The following is a 21578-nucleotide window of genomic DNA, read 5'->3' as shown; positions in this document are numbered from 1 at the left end:
TACGAACAGAAGCGGGGACGAGCAAGTGGCGATACGCGGTTGCTATGCCAGACCTTAGGCCCACAGAGCGAGCACGGACATAGCCATGATACCTACGGTCAACGCGGCTACAGCAGCGATGGCTCTGATCAAGGAGCTCTTCTGCATCTGCCTGTTGTGAATGAAGTCACCACTGAGCAGTTCGACGAGCGCCGTGTAGAGCAGGATACCGGCGCTGAGAGCGTGGAACGTTCCCAAAGTGATCAGCGTACCCGAGCTGTTTCCGTTGAAGCTCTTCCTGACACCGATACCGATAGCTACGCCGATCGGGGTGGTAAGGACGAACGCGGAGGCCATGAGCATCTTGTACGCGGTGCTCTTCCACCTTAGCAGGGAGAGACGCGAGCCGAGAGCGAGACCTTCGAAGAGCTGGTGGAAGAGAATGGCGATGAGCAGCGCTACGAAGCCGGAACCTGTGGCGACGCCGAGTGTGACGCCAATGAGGATCGAGTGGAAGATGATACCTGCTTCGACGGCGAACACGTCCCATTCGGCGACTTTGGCTTGGGCGTAGGTGAGACCGCCGTACATTCCGGTTGCTGCATCCTCTTCCGTGGCAGGCGAGTGGGTGCGATCAAGTGTCGAGCTCGATTCGCGTTTCGTGACGCCGTGCACATCGTGGTGGCTCTCGTGTGCCTGTAGCATCTGCTGCGAACTCTTCTTCCTCAACGCACGAAGCAGGAAGAAGTCGACAATGAACACCAGCCACACGGCACCCATCGCGATAGCCGGTGCAGTAGCTTCGTACTTGAGCTCTCCAATACACTCGTTCGAGTAGTACATCATCGCGTGGCTCAGCAAGTGCACAAAAGCAGTACTGATTAGCACACCAGTACCAAAGTGTCGGCAAATGAAGAACACCTCGTCTGCCCATCGGCCTCTTTTGTTCTGCGAGGTTGCACCACCTGCCGTGTAGACCAGGATTGGAAGGAACGCACCAATAGCCGACGAGACGAGCAGAATAAAGACTGTGCCAATGTGAAGTGGCAGATTGTAATCTTCGAGCGGCGCCAGACCGCAGCCGTACAGTTCCGAGGGTCCGTGGCTATGACCGGCGTGCGAATGGCCGGCGTGCGAATGTCCCGAATGGTCGTGGCCTGAGTGGTCGTGGTCTGAGTGGTCTCCGCCTTCGCAATCCCAGTGGTTGATGTGGAAAACACACTCGCCCTGTCCGGTAGGGCTGGCCTGTGCAGCCGCTGCCGCCGCGGTTGCTGTAGTAGGACCATCGCAGTGGTAGTGATCGCCATGCAACGTGCAGCTCTGACCCACCGGCGAAGGCTGGATACTCGGCGCAGACGCAGATGCACCACTTGGGCCAGACGCCGCCTCAGAACGCGTCGGATCACAGTCCCAGTGGTCGATGAAGAATTCGCAGTAGCCTCGACCCGTGGGAGATGGCGAAATCACCGTGGTAGTCGGAGTGCCATTCACGGTGACGGCGGTGGTGATCGATTGCGAGGCTACAAGCGGTGCTCCAGCGAGAAGCAGCAGAGCGGCTGCTTTCGCTGGCTTGCTCTTAACATTGATCCCCAACATGCTGGCTTGGGTTCGGATGGATGAGGAATTGCTACAGACTGGATCGGTTCGGATGATTTTGTACGAGCAAAGAGCTTGTTTAAGTATCCTTTGCCTGCTATTTCGTCAAGGTCATACCACAGTCAGGGGGTCAGAAAAAAAAAGTCACGCAGCGAGCCAAGTCGCCGTGAAATAGAAAAGTCGGCGCGAGGAATCAGGCACCAACTCGACCTGAAGCGCTTTTGGTGGTGTCACTAAGGTGGTCGGATGTGAGGGGCAGCTGGGACCAACCACAATAATTCACAATCACAATTGGTTCGCTCTCAGCTGGTTTCGCCCGCTCAATCATCGATACCCTGTATGCATTTCAGGTTTTTCTTGGCAAAATAGAAGCGATCCAAACCATCTACCTGAAAGGTTGTGTTGTACCTGCCTGGTCTTTCTTGCAATCAAATGGCTTGCCATCTGGGCTCGTCTGCAAGTCTCGATTCGGTGCTGGTCTTGTTGGCTCACATTCAAGTGAATTTGACTGGCGGAGCCATCGCATCACATCGCATCGCAAGCTGATTCGTTGACGCCATTCCGATCGTTTTGGACGATGTCGAGCGGTGATACAGTATCGTGTCGCCACGACGTTTTTAGTTAGAGCGGATAACCGACAAGGTCGTCGCCAAGAGATTTTGTCTTGCTTTCTGCATGAAAGCTGTCAAAAACCGCCAGACTCGAATTCCAAGCGCTGAAATTGTATTTACAGTAACTCGTGAATAAATCACCAAAGCTCACGACATCCTTCACGCTTCACTCTGCGCACGACAATTTCGGTAGCCTTCCTGATTTTGTATCAACACTACCGTTGCGTCTGCATCTGACAGCTGGGCTGGATATTAACTAAAGTTATACAATTCGTAACTGCTTCCCACGTGCAACTGCGACTCCCCCAACCTCCTGAACGTAGGGTCTAGAAAGCGAGGGTACTTTGCAAGTCGTGCGTTCGTTTCATGCTTGCTGCGTGCTTGGCGCCTTTGCCAAGCATTCATGGGTGTCCGCTTGTGCTAGAGTCACAGACGGTTTTCCCTCGGCACCATGTCGTTACACACGACACGCGCTCTTGTCTGCCCTGGCTGCATCATTCACGACTTTGCCAAGTTTCGAGCTGCTTGAGCTCAACTCGCCTCCCAGCGGTTCGGTTTGTTCTTGATCCGCCGCAAGCGTACCGCTTTCTCACTGAATTTTCTCTCTTCCTTTTTTGGTTTCTGGTCGGTAGTCCAGGAACCAGAGAAACACACCAAAGACAACCGTGAAGGTCCTCTCTGCCTCACGTTTTAGAGCGGCTTACATCAACTAGAACTCTGTCCGTTCAGCAGCGCCCAGCCCACTATGCTCTATTCGTGGCTCGACGAGCGAGGCTCGTGCTTGCCACGATTCGATACGGTGAGGTTTGAGTTTCAAAGAGGACCTCTGTAGTGAGCTTGGCTTTCTTGCCCACGTTGGCACCCTTTTTTCGGTTCGATTTTCGTGGCGAACCCCTGTTTTAGAAGACTCTCTGCTCTGTCGGACCGAATTTTGGCCGATAGGCCTTGAACGAATACAGCAGAACAGAGCAGAGCGCTTCTTGCTAGGCTCTAGGCATTGCATGGAGGAGAGTAGGTTTCATGCTCGCGAGTGGGCGACGGGGAGAGCTGTGCGAGAAATTTGTGGCCAGATCCACACTTGTGCCGCATTGAGCTTGCGGATGAAAGAGGAGATGTTTGTCCGGCACAATGCGAAGATGCCACTGTTGGACGCACATGGCAGCACTGGGCAAACATCCATACTCATCTCGCATGCATTGAAGACTATAAGAAGGGATGAGGAATTTTGGAGCGATACTGTTTCTCAACCTACCTTACTCCCACACACCGAGCTTCAGCATCACCTATCGCCTCTGTATACCTCTTGCATCATGCAGCTGATTGCGTCTTTTGTCGCGCTCACCTCGTTGGCAGTTAGCGCTGTGAGCGCAGCGCCTTTCAGCTCGTTGCTGGCGACGCGAGCGCTCGAGTCGTTCCAGCCTGAAGGACAGATCGACTCGGTCTGGAGGATTCACGAGTCGTGCAACGGCACACAGCGTGCTCAGATCAGCAGCGGAATCGATGACATGAAGAAGCTCGCGCACAACTCGATCAACCACATCCTCAACTACCCCAAGGACGAATTCTTCATCAAGTACTTTGGCCAGGATGCCGACCCTGCACCTGTGGTTGGATACTACGTCGAGCTTGTCTATGTAAGTGTTGGCGATTCGCGGTCTGTGCATGTCGTGGACGACGACTTTATGCTGACAATCGATTTGTTGGTGTGTATACAGGGCAACAAGGGAGATGCGCTGTTGAGGTGCGATAACCCGGACGACAACTGCCGCTTGCCCGAATGGAACGGACACTGGCGTGGCAACAACGCTACTGCCGAGACGGTGATTTGCGAGCTGTCGTACGTGACGCGTCGTCCTTTGGAGAAGCTTTGCTCGGCTGGCTTCCAGTTGGGTACTGACAACCCGTCGCTGTACTTTGGAGCCGACCTGATGCACCGTGCGTTCCACGTTCCCGAGTTTGTTCACGAGAAGATCCACCACTACGCCGACAGCTATGCCGACGTTCTCGAGCTTGCCGAGCACAACTCGACTGCTGCCGTCCAGAACCAGCACAGCTTGCAGTACTTTGCTCTCGACGTCTACAGCAGGAAGCTCACCAAGTGGGGCTGCATCGGCGACGTCAAGCAGAGCCACGATGATCACGCGCATGCCAGCTCCTCTTCGGCCGCACCAGCTCCAACTTCTACCCCCGCTGCTACCCCCACCCCCTCGGCTGCCTCGTCCGACTGCCACACCCATGCCGACGGCTCCATTCACTGCGGCACCCACTAGCCATCCTCGCTCCACCAATCCCGACCGCGCTCATCGCATCGCCTACTCATGACCCTATGTTCGCTCGAAAAACACTTGATGTACTTAGCTTGTTCTCATTCACGAAAATGATTCTTGGATCCAGCTGCACCAATGCGAGCCTTGCCTCTTGGTCGCGATCCACTCTTGACATCCGTAACTCGGGATTTCTCAATCATTCACGAGTCGTGATTCTTGCTGTCTGGTGCGCCTAGTCGAACAAAGCGTCATGTGCGCCAACCAGCCACTAGAGACACGCACGTCGCACCGACACCAATATGTCTCTCTCCTGCCTACATCACCAGAATCACATGCCAATGTTCGCTAACTCCGGCTAGACATGGCTTAAATCCCGCAGATACACCCGAGATGTTTCGATGCGTACGCACACACAGCGAAAGACACCGCCTAGGAAGGCACCACATTCGATTCGATTACACGTACAGATCACCCGCTCCAGACTACAGAGCCGATTCCAAAACCTAGCCACGCTTGTCCTGCGCAGTCAGCGCTCTATGTGTTTTCTGCATCTTGCGCGCCGAAAAGAAAAAGAAAACGGGAAAGGCTAACCCTGAGTGGATGCGTACTATGTCTCTAGTTGTGAGTGAAAACTGCGAAATTCGCCAAGATTCGTAATTGTCTACCAAAGCGAAACGGCTTGGGCTTGCGAGGGGCCAGGCAACTGACATTTCCAATGGGGCGAACCAAACTAGATGGGCTCTTCGCGGGGCTCGATGAGGATCTCGTTCATGGCGACATGCTCGGGCTGCTTGAGCGCGTATACAATAGCGTTGGCGACGTCAGCGGGCTCAAGGATCTTGGCGCCGGTGGGTTCGCCGTACTTTTTGATGGCTTCTTGATCGGTGCTCATGCCGAGAAGCTCGGTGGCAGTATTGCCAGGTTGGACCGATGTGACGCGCAAACCTGTACCGGCAGTTTCCAGACGCAGCGACTGCAGCGTTGCCTCGACGAAGAATTTCGACGCGCTGTACACGCCCAAGCCGGCAAACACCTTTCGACCAGCATCCGAAGAGATGGCCACGATATGTCCCGTGTTACGCGCCAACAAGCGCGGCAGACTGGTGCACAGTACATTGAGCAGTCCTTTGCAGTTGACATCCACCGTCTGGTCCCACTCTTGCACCTGAACGTTGTGCATCATGGTAAAATACATGACGCCGGCACACGAGACGATAATGTCGATCTCACCGAGCACTTGCGTCGTGGTCTGCATGAGTGCATCCACCTGCTTGCGATCCACAACGTCAGTCTTGTGGATGTGCACTTTGCTGCGCGTGTGGAGCGAGCGCGACATTGTAGTGAGCTCCGTCGAGAGTTTTTCCAGAACGTCGATGCGTCGCGCGGCGAGTGCAACGTGCGCTCCTTCACGAACGAGTGCTTTGGCCACCGCAGCGCCGATCCCGGACGAAGCGCCAGTGACGATGGCTACCTTTCCCCGCAGCGGCAACTGTGGATCAAATACAGCGCCGCAAGAAACACTGTTGACACCATTGCTCGCACCACTGGGTGTAGCAGGTACACTCGATGGCTGCCTCTGCATCCAACCACGTGCGTACCAGTGTTTGGCATACGTCTGCAGCAACTTGGCATCCACCTTGGGTCTCTGCAAATCACCGAGTGCCGGACGCGTGGCGTCGTCCTTCAAGGCAATGATGCCCAGCAAAAATTCTTCCGACGGCATGCCGGAACGCAAGATGTCGACGGTGAGACCGTGGTCTCCTCCCTTTGCAGATCCTCGCTTCTCCTGCCAAAGCGACACCCACGATTTCCAGCTGGTCCTCGTGGTCGGGTAGCCGAGCGACTCGAGATGCTGAAAGAGCAGACGGCAGTCGATGGGCTCGCTATCACCGAGGTGGTAGATGCGCTGGTTGGCATCTACGTGATTGCCGATTGCGATGATGCCGCGGCTGACATAGTCGACGGCGGTCATTTCAATGTGCCAGTTGGCGATCTCGGGTGCGACACCGAGGTGAACGGATTCGACAATGAGTGCTGTGATGAGATCGTACGTGTTGGTCGAACCGGTCACGGAATGACCGCTGAGCGTACCGATGCGGATGACGTTGGCGGGCAACCCGCGACGCGCCGACTCGAGCACGAGTTGTTCGGCAACCCACTTGGTCTGACAGTAGCCGTCGAGCAGCTTTCCGGGCACGTCTTGGAGAGGCATGATGGTCGATTCGGGCCAGCCGGTCTGCGAAGGTGGTAAGACACCGTTGGTCGATACGTACTGCACCGTAGCGTTGCCGAGGAAGGCGAGACGAAGCACTTCGCGCGTACCTTCAACGTTGGCATCGCGCAGAGCAGCGTAGGGGTAAATCAGATTCACCTGCGCTGCACAATGGACGATGACATCGACGGTCTCGACGAGGTTTTCGTATACCTCGGGCACCAGACCTAGTCGGTTGCGCGACAGGTTGGCGGGTAACACATCGATGCGATCCAGCATGCCGTGATCCCAGAAGCCAAGATCGAGCATGTTGCGTCGTAGTCGAGCCATGGCGGCGGAACGATCGGTACGGTAAGGAGCGTTGAAACGGATCAAGCAAACGATGCGTGCTGAAGTGGTTTGATACAAGTCGTTCAGCAAGAAGCCGCCGAGGAAACCGGTGGCGCCGGTGAGCAAGATAGTCTTGGCCTCGTCCAAAGTTGTGGGCTTGACTTTGTCGGGAGAGTGCAGCTTGAACTCGGGAGCGAGCTCCATGTCGTCGCGCAGCACGGTGGGCAGGTCAGCCTGCACGGCAGCATGGTAGCCGTCACGAGCGGCAAGAGTAATGCGAACGTGATCTTGAAGTGTAGGGTGGCCGGCCAACTCGCCAAGAGGCACGGTGAAGCCGCCGAGGGTTTTGGAGATACGTGTGGCGAGATCAGCCAGAAGGAGCGAATGTCCACCGAGATCGAAGAAGCTGACCGTCTTGCCTGCTTCGAGTATTGTGTTGGGGTTGACGTTGAGCGAGAGCGCCCAGAGTTGGGCAATCGACTTGAGGTTGACGGTCTCGTCAGGGGCGGGACTCCTTGCTCGCGAATTGGTGCCGCTGGCAGCAGCGATGGCCGCTTTGGGATTCGGAAGATTCTTGAGGTCGACTTTGCCCGAGACTTCGTGGGTGGGGAGCGAATGAAGGACGACCCAGAGCGTGGGGATCATGTAGTGAGCAAGGTGAGCTACGAGTAGCTGTCGAGCACTGGGACTGTGGCCGTTGTCATCGATGGTGAGAACGGTGCGGTTGGCGCGTTCGGTTTCGTCCGGGACAACGTAGGCGACAAGCTGTCGTTCGAGGCCTTCACCGTGCGCGACGACGGCACAATTGCTGACGTCAAAGTTGTCGACGATGGCCTTTTCGACAGTGCCGGGTACGATCGAGTAACCTCTGATCTTGATCATGCCGCCGACTCTGCCGGTGATCTCGAGGAGACCAGAGTCGGGTATGATGCGAGCCAAGTCTCCTGTCCTGTACTTGCGGGCGTTAGGCTCGGAGGCAAAAGCGTCGGGAGTAAAGGCCTTTGCGGTGGTGTCGACGAGATTGAGGTAGCCACGGGCAAGAAGGTGGCCACCGACATAGAGCTCGCCAGGATGACCAGGCTCTAGTGGGTTGCCGTCTTGGTCGAGAATGTAGGTGTGAGCTTTGTCCATGGGCGGGCCGACGGGACAGTAAGGCGCATCGTCTGGCAAGGTGGGGAGCATCTGGCGGAGGTCACCGCAAGCGACCTCGTGGGTCTCACTGGCGCTGTAACAATTGAGGAGACGCGTGTTGGGGAGCGCCTTGATGGCTCTTCGAGCGAGATCGGTTGTGACGACCTCGCCGTTGAGCCAAAGCGTACGAAGATCGGGGAGCTTGGTTCCGAGGTTGTGGTGGCGTGCGAGCACAGCAGCGAGCAGAGTGGGGGTCATGAGGGTTTCGGTGATCTTTTCGGTGGCAAGCAGTTCGATGAGCTTGACAGGATCGTAGCTTGAGTGATCTGGAATAGCATAGGTGGTGGCGCCTCGCAAAAGCGGACGAAGCATCTCCCAGATAAAGTAGACGTTACAAGCTACGCGATCGGCGGGGGTAAGGTCGTTGACGGCGAAACGGAGATCGTACGAGAGGACAGGAGCGCGGTGTGGGTTGGCGATCCCCTTTGGCTTGCCGGTGGTGCCGGAAGAGTAGGACACGAAAGCAAGACGCTCTAGGTCGGTCTCGTCCGGGAGTGGCGGCAGAGATGAGGAAGGTGGCGAGGAGGAGGAGGAGACGGGCGAGAAAAGCAAGTCGACTTGATGCGGGTCATCGATCAAGATAGAGGCAACAGATTTGGGCACGAGTTTGGCATGCTCGGACTGAGTGACGACGAGGGCAGGTTGGGCATCCTGGATGACCTCGTGAAGAAGACCGCGTGGATAAGCGAGTTCGAGGACGAGAAACGCACCTCCAGCACGGAGGGCGGCGAGACAGGCGATGACATAGTCGGCGCCCTTTGCCATAAGGATACCCACCAGCGAGTCACGGGCGACAGCATGATGGGATCGAAAGTAGAGCGAGAGGCTCTCGACCTTGGCATCGAGCTGTGCATACGTGTAGCGTGCCAAAGGGTCGATGAGCGCCAAGGCATCTGGAGTAGCCTTGACCTGTTTGCGGAAGAGCGCATTCAGGTCTAGCTTAGTATCGAGGATGGGCATGGTGCGTCGCTGGCAAACAGGAGCGTCGGTGTCGGCGTCGGTATCGTTGAGCTTGTCGTCAGTGTTGTTGTCGGCGGCGAATCGATGTTGACGACGCAAGGTAAAGGAGCGTGATGGTACCGACACAAGGTGCAATGCGTGGTGTCACGGAACAAGACGCAAGCGAGAATCAGCGCCAAGCGTTAAACGATCGCACAGCGCCCAACGCCACTCGTAAGTGCGGTGCACGTGACAGCAACGCAGTTGCAGTGACGAGTGGTGAATGTGGTGAATGTGCTTCGACACTTTTCTCCATTCACGATTTACGATTCTCATGATAACTCACTCTCACAACTCACGACTGTCACCACGCACGCATGCGACAATCACGAATCACGAATCACGAATATCACGAATATCACGAATATCACGAATATCACGAATCTTGACGCTCGCTGTGCACGCTTTCACGTTGCAAGTTCGGTTGAGCGTCGAGTTGTGAGGGGCTTAGCCATGCTGCTGTCGGTGGGAAATCACGAATCGTGAATCACAAATCGGGAATCACCCGTCGGGCTTGGCGCGTGGATGATCACGCCAATCGTGAATCAGATTTCACCAATCGTGAATTATTTCAGTATTTGCTTCTTCCTGACGCAGAGCCGAGGCCCACTGACGAATCACAAAGATCCGACCAACCAACCGACTGACCACGAACAAGTGAGTGAGTGATCTTGAATGGACCATCATCATTCGTCCTTCACATCATCACGGATCGTGACTGTCGATCCTGTGCAAGCGTCGTACGGCCGTCGGTTCGCGGTCAGCTCGAGTGCCAGTCGCCAATTAAACGATCGCACCTACATTCAAGCTCGCGGCTGTAATACGTGAATGTCAACGCACCACGCACATTCGTGGTCCAAGATGGTTACCGAAGCAGTCACGAGTGTCAGTTCTGGAGCGACGCTGCCGTGCCAGTCGCAATCACGAATGCGAAACCCGGCTCACAACTTACTGTATATTTGACAATTCCCGCGATTCGCGATTCGAATACGATTCACGATTCACGACCATGACGGGGTTTCAACCCGGCTGGAGTAATTCCAAAAACTCCAGAGTTCCAAGTGTTCGGTCGCTGCCAAAATGAGCTCCAGAGCTGGGAACTCTGGAGTAAAATAATCACGGCCCAGCAGGTGGAGGGAGGCCTTTCACCTTCACTTGTGAGTATGTTGACACCGGCACAAGCTATCACTACATCTCCAAGCTCTCTACAAATATGGCAACTACCAATACCAACAATCCATCAATGTAACACAAGGCTGTTCCAGCAAGCAAGACAGGCAGGAGAAACCATGTCTGGAGCAACGAGGAGACACAAACTTTGGTCAATGTGCTCAAGCGCAATCTTCGGTACAAGTTGACACTCATTCCTGGACGGGTCACCAAAGAGCAGGACAAGGGTCTCAAGACGAAAAAGGCTACTATGCTGCAAGCTATCTTCCCGTTAGTCTTCCCAGAGGAGCAAGAAATCGAATGGGGCCGCATCAAGTCCAAGATATTGACAATGCACCGTCAGTACATAGCAGAGCGTCAGAGACTTGGTCAGACAGGCAGTGGTTTGCTCTTCGAGCACCTTTCAGAGGGCATTCCAGTAAGTACAAAACAGTATTTTTGCTGAATGACTCCAAACAAGGTAGACTGACGATGATCTTTGGGTATCACGGCCACACCTCAAGCGCCGGCAATTGGTAGCAAAACATCCGTGTGGTTTGAGGACTGGCACAGGATGGCTCTTGACCGTGGTGATACAACACCTTCAGAAGTAGCTCAAGCAGGCTCCTATGATGCTCGAGATGCGTCAGACTCTGGTTCATGCAACAACACAGCAGCAAATCAGAAGCAAGACATTGAGACTGACCTTGAAATCAATGCGACAGACGATGAGTTGGAGAGTGCATTGAATCGAAGAGGTTGGCCCTCTTTGGATCAATTGGCAGCCAGCTCTCAGGCCGATTCTTTGGGAAAAAGGCTCTCCAGACCAGTGACACCAAATCGCTCTGGTCGTCAAAGCTACATGGAAGATAAAGATGCGGCAGAAGAGGAGCAATTAGTAGCTGACAGGCAGCAATCCAAGTCTCAGTCAAGCCCTCGGTTAGCAACACTCCTTCGTCCAGCAGCAAAGAGAGCAAGGACTTCATCTCGGAAGGCAACAGAAGAAAGGGATGCCTTGATTGCAACACTTGTACAGTCCAAGCAGGAGAGGAACGAGGCACGTATCAAGAAGGAAGAGGAAAAGACAAAGCGAGAGGAGCTCAAAACACAGCGAGCTCTTGCTCAGGTGCAATGGGAGAAGGAGAGGCTTGACCGTGAGGAGAGGTGGAAGCGAGACGAGCTAGACCGGCAGGAGACACAGAGACAAGAGGATCTTGCAAGAGAAGAACGAAGACGCAAAGAGGACAAGCAACAGTCCATTGACCTGGCTTCACAGATTGTCGAGTTGCTCCAGTCTCGATCTCAGTCTCAGCATCAGGATAGCAGGGGGCTCTATATGCTGCTTGTTGTACCCTAGGATGTGGCGCATGCCAACATGTACTTGGTAGGGCGCAAACTAATCTGAACACCATTATTCACGATTAGCATGCTGTGTGCTCTCATAAAAGTGGCAAATAGTGAAGTTATCTGGAGATTAGTGTCACTTTGGGAAGATAGATATTGCATGGGGCACTCAACTCAGCTCTAGAGCTGCGCGCCTCGTCGAGAACATGTGAAACCCCGTTATGATTCGTGTTTCGTATTATTCACGAGTCGTGAGTCACGAGTGAAGTGCGAAGACGAAAGACGCGTGATTCGTGATTCGTGATTCGGAATTCGGAATTCGGGTATCGGAATTCGGGTATCGGCCTCGAGACACGAGCACGGAGAGGTGGAGGTACAAGTTAGCTCAGAAGTGGTTTCAGGTTACCGACTGTTGGCTCTTTCTCGCACTCAGCGGCTCAAGCATATCACGTAGTGCAAGATATGCCGCCCAAGAAGCTGTCCATATCGCGCATACGGGCAGATAGCAGTGTGCGCAGCCACGATCCCGATCTCAATCGCCGCCCTTCCTCCTTGTCGCACAGCCAATCCACTTCATCCAACTCCCGTGTCGCCAGTCAGCGACATCGCTCGTCTGCTTCATCCACGACACCTCGTAAAAGTACGCAATCCAACGCACCATCCAAGTCGAGCCGACCCAAACGATCCACACAGCCCAAAGCAAGCGCTCGCATCCTGCACATCTACCAGGACGACATCGAGGAAACACGAGTGCAGAACCGCTTTGCTCCCGATCCACGCACGCAGCGCCAAAACGTATCCTACCGTCCTCTCACTCTCACACAGAAAGCTTGGCGAGATGGCTCGCTCTTTCAATACCCCACCCTCAGCGGTATGTGCTGCTCCATCATAGCCTCGTGCTTTGACGCTCTCTTACCGTCTCGGGATCATTTCAACGCTGCCGCTGCTCCAATCGACTCCTCAAGCAGCAGCCGTTCAATACGCAACTCGCACACGCACCCTCTCAAGACTCGCTCCAATCCTCGCAAGCGATCTAGAGCCAGAGCCTTTGGTGAAACTCCTGACTTGGACGACGACGACGAGCACGACTATGTTCCCAGCGACGACGAGACATTGGCTCTCACCCCCTCGTCCGTATCCTCGCACCGCCGCACATTCCCCGCTCGCGTATCCTCATCTACAAGCACCAAGAGTGACGCCATCTCGAGTCAGCTCTTGGCTGGCTGGACCACCTCCGATCTGCACTACCTCACTCGCAAGACATCCGAGCAGCTCAAGTTGCTCTCCCCGGCCGCATCGTTCCTTCTCTTTCAAGCTCTGGTCGACCAAGCGCCGCAGTACCTCACCAAGACAGTCGTCAGCAACTACTTTCTCCCCTCGATCCTAGCCAGCTCAACATCGTCATCTTCGGCTACCACAGCTGCAAAGACACACGTCTGGTTGCCAGCCTCAATCCCCTTGTTGTCTCACGACAAGTCGGCCGCATCTTTTCTCGTCGCCCACCTCACCAATGCGCTCACATCTTTTCGCGAGCATCCGCCGTCGATCTTGAGCCAAGCTTCGGCTCAAGACATGCCACTTGCTGCTCTTCCATCTACGCTCGTCCTGGCTCGACCGGCGACGTTCGCTTTGCGTTGCCTCCAGCTTCACGGCCTCACGCGCTTGCAAGACGGCACTCTTGCCCGCTTCTTCGAGGCAGCAATCGCTCCTGCCCAGAGGCAAGCCATACTTTGTCTTGAAATCGTCTCTCTGCGTGGGTGTGTGGCGATCGGCGACCGCACCGTGAGCGCCATCTGCCGCTCCACCGCCACAACACTGCGCTACCTGAATTTGGACTGTACCGACATCACTGCCGACTCGGTGACACAGATTATGAAGCTCCTGCCTGACCTACACACGCTCAAGCTGGGTTACAACGACAACCTCTCGGACAAGACGCTTCAACGGGCTTTACAGGCACCTAGCGTCGGTGGCACTCTCCCCTTTTCCAAACTGGTCAATCTTCGTCTACGTCAGTGTGGTCAGGTCTCGGATGTTGGTGTTGCGTGTTTCCTCAGGTACGCTTATAGAACGCTCGAGGTGCTTGATATTTCCGGCACGGGTGTTGGAGGCGCCAATGCGCATCAGCCTGACTGGAGCATCTTGCTCATGAGTTTCTTTCCCATGGGTCTATCTGACGCTCCGGATGCTGCAAGGACAACTACTTTGGCGCTGAGAAAGCTCAACCTACTCGATACGAACGTTGACTACGACTCGCTGATCAAGTTGATCGATCGATCGCCCAGTATGGATACACTTTTGCTTCGACAGATGCGCAGCCGACTCACTCGAGATGGGATGATCGGCTTGCTTGAAAGGCTGGTTTCGCACACGGATCGCGGTTGGCGCCAACGCGCTTGCGCTTGGAAGCGTTTGCATTTGCGCATCCTCGACGTAGGCGATGAATTTGCCGACTTGTTTCCGCAGCTTCTCAGCATGTTTCCGGTGAGCTTGGCTCGGAATGATTCTGGCTTCCACTCAGCTCATGACTCGATAGCTAACCATGTTGTATCTTCTCTCCCTCGTCTTATGTATTGGGTCGGTTCGTATGTAGCGACTGAGCATCGACAGCCTCAAGTCGTCGCAAACTCAGACGAGTTTCTTCTACCATGTGCCACATCGCATGCGTCCGGGAACGGCGATTGTCGAGCACCTCGAGCTTGCGCATGCACGACTTTGCGAGCACGCATGGCGCTTTTTGGGTCGGATCACTACACTCCGCACGCTCGATCTCAGCGACACGGCTGTACCAGGTGAGGCCTGAACTTGTGCCGATGCATCCATGAGCAAGACACTGACGCCAAGATGTGGTCTTTGCAAATCACGATTTCCAGAAAACATCGTAGCCGACACAATCGCCGCCAATCCGTTTCTCGAGACCATCGATCTCACGCATTGCAGGCACGTCAGCATCTCAACGCGTAGAAATGCGTTTCGTCTCGTCGCACACACGTAGCAGTCATCAATGCAGGCGGCCATCAGAACGAGCGACCGGGGTGATCTCTCTCAAAGTTTGGCCGACTCGTATGCAAACATAAGCTCGCACGTAATATATAAGGTGGGCAACGGCAACGGCAACGGCAACGGCAACGGAGAATGAAAGTGATTAAGAACCAAATGCTGAGAACAGCGCGAGTGACGACAAAACGAAAGGATACGTGACAAGACGTGAAAGGGGACCAAGCTAGTTAGTGGGAGCGTTCTGGACGTTGTCGTGCTTGTGGTCGGCAGCTGTGGCGGCGGTTGTGGCGGCGGCGAGGCCACCGGAGAGGTCGTCGTCGGCCTTGTGGTTGGTCTGCTTGCTCTCGCCGAGCATCTGTGCGAGCTTGGCCTGCTTGAGCGCTAGGATGGCTTGGCGCTTGTTGGTAGCGAGGAAGGCGAAGCGCTCGCGCAGTTTCTGGATGCTGGTCTGGTCGTGGACGTCGGCGGCAAACGCGATTTCTTCAAGTTGGTCCGGGTTTTCAGAGAGCTGTTTGCACAACTTCATGAATTCGCGCACTTGGCGACGCGTGGGCGCGGGGACGTCGTACTCGAGCGACGAGACGGGGACTGTCAAGTAGTCGTCCGAGCGTTGTTGGTCCGGGGTGTCGTCGAACGGGGGTGACGAAGGCATGACGGGGCCGTGACCGCCTTGCTGAAACAGAGGGTTGATGCGCTTGACGAGCATTTGCACGTCTGAGCGCTTGACGATGCGGTTGGCGTGGCTTGACGTGCTCTCGTCGGTGGCTTGAGTGCGCTTCGCATCGCTCGTCTGCTCGCCAGATTCCGCACTACCGCTTCGGTCCTCAGACTGGGAAGACGTCTGCTCTCCATCGCTCGCGAACATCTGGTCCATCATCTGCTCCATCTGCTCCATCGTAGGCTCCCTGCACGATCTAATGCGTTCGCCACGCTTGTTCCACATGGCGCACCGTCCGCTCTCGTCACAACCCTCGGATCCGCGTCGACACGTGCCCGTCGAAAGCAGCTCGATCATGAGCTCGGTAATGTTCTGCTCGAACTCGTCCTTTTCCTCAGGCGTGAGCGCCGAGCAGCCCGACGTGCCGAGCTTGCATGTGCTGTTCTGGCACGTCGCCGATTCGTGGTGGCAGATACCGTCAGTGGCCGAACTCTGGGTGACGAGTTCCACAGCGATTTCATGCGCGGTCTGAAACACTTGCTGTTGCGTCAACGAGTCGGCCTTGCTGCCAGTTGCACGCGCGTCGTCGTTGTCGTTGGACGAGAGCGCGCGAGTGACGAGCTGAACGTGTGCTGGTTTCTTCTGCTGATCATCCGAGTCTTGGTCCGAGACGAAATCGAACGAGCCATCCGGTTGCGGTCGAAGGAGCGAGATCAATTTCGGATACTCGTTCTCGGACAGGAAGCCGCACTTGTCGCCAGCGCGCACGTCAAAGTGATCGCAGTAGCCGAGGCGGTTGCAGAACGCGCCGTCGCCAGGATGACACTTGCCCGTGATGGCGACCTTGTACAGCATACCGCGCGCCTGTTGGTCGATTTCGTGCTGCTCGTCTGCGCTGTACGCAATACAGCCGCGGTCCGAGAGCAGACACGATTGCGACTTGCACGTACGTGTGTCGGGCCCCGTACAGTGGCCATGAGTGGCGAAAAACTCGGCTGTCTGTCGGTCTGCATCCGCAAATAGCACCTGCTTGAGCTGCTCTTGCGTGCCCGCCACATCAACGTCACTGTCGGAAGACGCGCTTGTGGAATCACCAGTAGCGGTGCTCTTGCCGTTGAGCTTGGTCTTGTCATCGCCGCTACTGGGAACAGTTCGATCACCGACGATCCTGTTACGACGGCTCGAGTCGCCATCACCAGAGCGTGAAGCAGCATCGTCAGTGTCCGCAGGATTCCCGGAACCGCCATTGCCCGATCCCGACGGATGCATAGGCTGGTCACTCGTAGACATGGGGTTATCGCCGGTCAGACCAGCATTGTCGCGATGAGCAAGGTCACTATCGCGCTTGACAACGATCGCGCCCTGCGCATCGCCTAGCCTCACACGATCGAGCCAAATGGGTTGACAAAATTGGGTCAGCACCGCTCCCTGTCTCTCCTGAACGTCGCAGCTCTGACAAGGAAACGCTTACCTTTGACGATTGCAGCAGCCGAAGCGGAGGCGAGACCGATCGCGACGACGACGAGACAGTACTTGATCTTGACCATCTGTGGCAAAGTGAGTTTTTCCGAACCTGCCAGAAAAAAAGAAAAACAAGGTAATATGGTGATGGAGAACAGAAACACAGTAGACAGGGAAAAGAGGCAGGAGGATGACTTATATAGCCTCGAACAGCGCAGGAGCGAAACGAAGGTCTGTCAAGTGCCAGCCGTGCAGTAGACGCAAATGAAGTTGCGTTCCCACTCGCGGTCGAGCTCGAGCTCGAGCAATGCCGTGATCACCGGAAACGTCTCTCTTGAATGCCGACGTGCGATAGTGTTTTCACCACGGATGCAGACTGCTGTTCAACGCTCGAGTCGGGTGGGCCAAGCATTTGCTTTATTGTCGAGCAATGTGGCAACAGAAACAGGGGTTGCACGCGTGTTGAGCCGATGAAATGAGCATGACGTCGACACTTTCACTCACGACTGGCGATGGCTATCGACATGGCAAGCCAACTTTTTGCTACGATTCGATTTCCATGTCGACATCGTGAATCAACTTTTCACTGAGCCTCACATGTGTGAGAGCACGACTGCTTCGCCCACGTCTTCGAGTCTGGCCTTTGCTCGGTGCCTGTGACGGCGAGCTGCCGAAACGCAAACGTTGCACACCAATCGGGACGAGCTCGGTCGTACGGTGGGCAGTGCACGCAAATGAAGTTCGGTCCGACGGGTGCTGGAGCACGGTCGATTTCGCCACCGACTCGCCGCTTCATATACGCTTTACGCATCCCACATGTTTGTTTGACGACCGAGCATGTGCGTGTGTTCAAATGCTCGATCCGGTCCACCGCCTTGTGCGCCGCACACAACGACCCACTCAACAATCAACACGTCAGCTGATGTTGGCAACGCACGATTTGACGCCACGATGGAAAAAAACCCCACTGGATTGCAACGCATCATTAGCGCACTTCAAGCAGCGAGAACAGCACGCGCCACATCCCTGAGGTGCTTGCAAGCCACGGCCTGCGGGGTATACACGTTGGTGAGGAGGAGCTTGGTGACGAGCTCGTCGATCTTGAGTACTTTGGCTTGATCGATCGCATCGTCTGTCGAGCTTGCTCTGGGAGGTGTGGCGATCAAGGCGGTTGTCACCTTTGCCAAGTCGATGCAAATCAAATCATCAGGATTTGGGTCAGTCTCGGTCTGCAACGTGCGGAAGTAATGTAGTTGTGTGCTTACCATCTTTGTGCCCCACAGCGCACGCAGCCAAGCGCCATGTGCAGCAGTTGTATTCGGCGCTACCGGCTGCGTAGTGGCTGCATCGCTCTGGCACATCTCCAAGACCCTCAGATACGCCTTGTACGACTTGGTGAGCTCGGCGGCGGTGTAGAGCGTCTCGGCATACTTTAACTGGAAGAAGCCGTTTTGTGGCACCTGCAACAGGAGCTCTTCCAATGCAAAAGCGGACTGCGCGTACATGGATTGGGTCGCATATACCTCTGCGAGCTCCTGCCATGCCTCGGGATCGTTGTAGAAGATGTCGAGATGAGAGTTCAACGCGTGTAGCGTCTGTTTGATGTCGCCGGTAGATTTGATCGCGCCGATGCGTCTGCGCGAGAGGATCAGCGAGGTCTGCTCGGTTTCAAGCACACTCTCATACAGCCTAATTGCATCTCTCGATTTGGCCTGTCCCTCGAGCAGCATACCTTGGAGTGAGGTGACGCGTTGTGAGTTGGCGAAACGCGAGCTGAGCCGAGAGATGCACAGTTCGGCCAGATCAAAACGCGCAACTTCAATCGCGGCAATCGCGACCTGTTCCAGGATAGACCAGAGGTCTTCTTTAGAGACCGACGAGAGACCGCCTCTGGTGATGACCAGTTCGCCATATTGTACCGTCTTGTGTGGAGCACGGATGGGTCGTCGTCGTTGTTCGGCTAGCCATTGCGCAGCGGCTTTCGGGTCGGTTGCCGGGTTGCCGGATACAAGGAATCGCGACGTCATCATCGTTGGTGCTCTCTGTTCCTGTTTCTCCTTCTCTTGCGCGCCACCGAGTTTGCTCGACGTGGTGAGGATGAGGTTGCCAGGATGGAATGCCGTGAGCCGTCGTGCTGAAAGCGAGTGTGTTGCTTCAAGTTGGACTGATCCGAGCGTCGTTCGAAGAATTCGCCAAAGTCACACACACATTTTCGTGAATCGAGAATAAATCGTAAAATATCACGAATCACGAATCTACATCGGGCGAAACGTATTGAAATAAAATTGTTACATCCCAGCTGTGGGCATAGTCCGGATCGGGGTTTTGTCGAAGGCGCGAGCCCGATCGGATACCGATGTAGCTCGGATCCGAAGGGCAAAGTTGCGATTGGCGCTTGAATCTGGGAAAACATGATGGAGAGTGCACTTGAACCTCGAGCTTCGTTCTGCCATCCTCTCCTCCTACCTTTGTTTGACAGATAAGCATACATCACAATGGTACGCACTCGGAAAACACGATGCATACGATGCCGCTACAGCTGCTTGATTACTGACGCACTTGGATCTTGTCTCGACGCACGTTGATCGGTTTCTCGAACTGGGTTGCATGTTTGTGGTGATCACAGGGAGCCGGACCTCGATACCCTTATCCGAAGGAGGTGTGGTCGCCAGCAGGTGGCTGGTGGACTCGGTAAGTATGCGCATCGTATTGGAAACTGGACATGCCTAAAATGGATGGTCGACTGACCATGTCTTGCTTTGGCTTCGAATGTTGACGGCGGTTGGGTGGATGATGCAGCCCGAACAACTGGGTGTCGAATACCGCGGTATGCGCTGTCGGTATCGCGCTGGCGACATACGGCGTTTGGACGTACAGCGCTGACCGCGAATGGAGACACAACGCGCCCACCAAACCGATCCCTTCGATGAAAGTGAGTTGGCACCCCCTCCGCCGCGGACGCTAGCATTGAGCTCAGTCGGTGTACAGTACAGTAGCTCATAACTTGATTCTGTTTTTATGCGATACAGTGGGCAAGACAATTCAAGGAAGGTCAACTCTCGGTCAAGGAGCCTTGATAGACAGTGGCGCAAGCACGCAAGCACGCACGCACGCACCTACGCTCGCTCACTCACTCTCTCTGTGATCTGTGTCATCCTTTCTTTCTCTTAATACGAGCTTCACGATTCTCTCAAGATCTCCGATGGAAGATGTTGATGTTTGGATGGTGAGGGAGGCAATTGCCTCGATTGTGATCCCGAGACGTCGCGTGCACAGATGATGGTGTGCCAGCAAGAACACGTGGCCGAGTAGTGACAGGGAACGCTCGAGGTGCTGTGGCAAGAGCATCAAGATGGGCACGAGCGCACGACTGTGGATGAGAAAACAGCTGGGTATTGCGATGGATGCTACAGGATGGGAGGCAAAGTAGGGAATGTAGATGTACATACACTTGCACAAGAGGGGTGTTCTGGAGACGACTAGTTTGTACCGGCGATTTCCTTGATGGTATCGATAAAAGCCTGGGGTTGATGAGCGAACCTACCCAAGAACAAGCCATCGACACCGTCGCGAATGTTGGCAAACAGACCTGGACCGGCACTTCCGCCGTAGAGGATGCGCAAGGAAGCGTCTGACCTGGCTTTGTGCGAATCGACGTACTCCTTGTTATATCTCTTCCTGAGCGCCTTTGTGATTTTGACGACGTAATCGGGCGAAGCGGGTTGCGGCTGGCCGATGGCCCAAACGGGTTCGTAGGCGAGTACGACGTCGACATGGCTCTCGATGGCGTCCAAGGCGGGCTGAATCTGTCGCCAGCACTCGTTGACGACCAGGTCAACGTCCTGGATGGACAGCTGATCGAGGTTCTTGGGCCTCGACACTTCGCCGATGCAGATGAGCGGCACCATGCCGTTCTTGGCGATTGCGGCGGCCTTGTTGGCAACGTCTTGGTCGGTTTCGCCAAAGTATCTTCGTCGTTCGGCGTGACCGATTTCAACCAACTTGACGCCCACCTGCGAGAGCACATTTGGCGACACTTCGCCAGTGAACGCGCCAAAGTCGTGAGAGTGTACATCTTGCGCTCCCAACAACAGCGTAGAGGAAGACGAGCAGATCTGCGCTGCGACCGAGGTGAGCGTGATAAAGTCTGGAATCACAAATACGTCGATGGGTTGGCCGAGCGAAGGAAGGGTGGATGAGAGGAGCGAAATGGTCTCATCCACGTATGCCTTGGTCTTGGGGATGTCAAAGTACATTTTGAACGAGACGCCAACAAGCGGACGTCGGCTCGAGGCCGAGGCGGAGGATGGCGACGACGACGACATTTTTGGGGCGCGATCGAGGCGGCTGGAAAGGTATTAGGATGTGGCGGCGGGTTGAAAATTGAGTGCGAGGCAATGTGCAAACCTCGAAAGCGTGAGATGCGGGGAAGGGGACGAGAAAGAAGAAGCGCAAGCGGAAGGAGAAGCGGAAGTGGAAGGAGAAGCGGAAGCGGAAGCGGTTTTTAAGATGATTGAGCGCTCTGGGACTGCCAATTGGATATGCATATCAAAGCCGCCTTTTCCTGTAACGGTAGCCAATTCGAGTGCAAATTGCCGTACGTCGTGCGTTGATCGACGGTGTGTCAAATCGGCAAAGCCAATCGTGAATCTACGATAGTGTATGACATGATATGACATGATATGATATGAAGCAATACGATACTGTACATTTGTGACTTTACGACAACTCGCACTTCTTGATATTCGAGCTGAACTTGTCGACACCGCACCAAAGTGAAG

The 21578-nt window shown here is 55.1% G+C and overlaps 9 protein-coding genes across 9 annotated transcripts; 4 read left to right on the top strand and 5 right to left on the bottom strand.

Annotated features, from left to right (window-relative positions):
• Positions 1 to 54: 54 nt before the first annotated feature.
• Positions 55 to 1575, bottom strand: UMAG_03110 (uncharacterized protein; the record flags this gene model as incomplete). The annotated part of the gene is made up of 1 exon (XM_011391160.1): positions 55 to 1575. One exon carries the CDS (start codon positions 1573 to 1575, stop codon positions 55 to 57), a length of 1521 nt encoding a protein of 506 aa, XP_011389462.1.
• A 1921-nt stretch (positions 1576 to 3496) lies between these two features.
• On the top strand, positions 3497 to 4456 carry UMAG_10632 (uncharacterized protein; the record flags this gene model as incomplete). Its single annotated transcript, XM_011391224.1, has 2 exons — positions 3497 to 3820; positions 3902 to 4456. 2 exons carry the CDS (start codon positions 3497 to 3499, stop codon positions 4454 to 4456), a joined length of 879 nt encoding a protein of 292 aa, XP_011389526.1.
• Positions 4457 to 5183: 727 nt separating this feature from the next.
• Positions 5184 to 9146, bottom strand: UMAG_03108 (uncharacterized protein; the record flags this gene model as incomplete). Its single annotated transcript, XM_011391159.1, has 1 exon — positions 5184 to 9146. One exon carries the CDS (start codon positions 9144 to 9146, stop codon positions 5184 to 5186), a length of 3963 nt encoding a protein of 1320 aa, XP_011389461.1.
• A 1459-nt stretch (positions 9147 to 10605) lies between these two features.
• Positions 10606 to 11691, top strand: UMAG_10631 (uncharacterized protein; the record flags this gene model as incomplete). Its single annotated transcript, XM_011391223.1, has 2 exons — positions 10606 to 10773; positions 10897 to 11691. The coding sequence occupies 2 exons, from the start codon at positions 10606 to 10608 to the stop codon at positions 11689 to 11691; spliced, it is 963 nt and encodes a 320-aa protein (XP_011389525.1).
• Positions 11692 to 12140: 449 nt separating this feature from the next.
• UMAG_10630 (uncharacterized protein) lies at positions 12141 to 14673 on the top strand (the record flags this gene model as incomplete). Its single annotated transcript, XM_011391222.1, has 3 exons — positions 12141 to 14162; positions 14272 to 14470; positions 14552 to 14673. 3 exons carry the CDS (start codon positions 12141 to 12143, stop codon positions 14671 to 14673), a joined length of 2343 nt encoding a protein of 780 aa, XP_011389524.1.
• Positions 14674 to 14901: 228 nt separating this feature from the next.
• UMAG_03105 (uncharacterized protein) lies at positions 14902 to 16883 on the bottom strand (the record flags this gene model as incomplete). The annotated part of the gene is made up of 2 exons (XM_011391158.1): positions 14902 to 16709; positions 16808 to 16883. The coding sequence occupies 2 exons, from the start codon at positions 16881 to 16883 to the stop codon at positions 14902 to 14904; spliced, it is 1884 nt and encodes a 627-aa protein (XP_011389460.1).
• Positions 16884 to 17792: 909 nt separating this feature from the next.
• Positions 17793 to 18827, bottom strand: UMAG_10629 (uncharacterized protein; the record flags this gene model as incomplete). The annotated part of the gene is made up of 2 exons (XM_011391221.1): positions 17793 to 17975; positions 18063 to 18827. The coding sequence occupies 2 exons, from the start codon at positions 18825 to 18827 to the stop codon at positions 17793 to 17795; spliced, it is 948 nt and encodes a 315-aa protein (XP_011389523.1).
• A 465-nt stretch (positions 18828 to 19292) lies between these two features.
• UMAG_10628 (uncharacterized protein) lies at positions 19293 to 19874 on the top strand (the record flags this gene model as incomplete). Its single annotated transcript, XM_011391220.1, has 4 exons — positions 19293 to 19295; positions 19424 to 19488; positions 19597 to 19729; positions 19827 to 19874. 4 exons carry the CDS (start codon positions 19293 to 19295, stop codon positions 19872 to 19874), a joined length of 249 nt encoding a protein of 82 aa, XP_011389522.1.
• Positions 19875 to 20276: 402 nt separating this feature from the next.
• Positions 20277 to 21122, bottom strand: UMAG_10627 (uncharacterized protein; the record flags this gene model as incomplete). The annotated part of the gene is made up of 1 exon (XM_011391219.1): positions 20277 to 21122. The coding sequence occupies one exon, from the start codon at positions 21120 to 21122 to the stop codon at positions 20277 to 20279; it is 846 nt and encodes a 281-aa protein (XP_011389521.1).
• Between the last annotated feature and the right edge of the window lie 456 nt (positions 21123 to 21578).

The sequence above is a fragment of the Mycosarcoma maydis genome, chromosome 7, assembly GCF_000328475.2.
Source record: "Mycosarcoma maydis chromosome 7, whole genome shotgun sequence".
In the NCBI taxonomy this organism is placed as follows: Eukaryota; Fungi; Basidiomycota; class Ustilaginomycetes; order Ustilaginales; genus Mycosarcoma; species Mycosarcoma maydis.
Note: the sequence above shows the minus strand (reverse complement) of the source record. Positions and strands in the feature narration are given on the sequence as shown.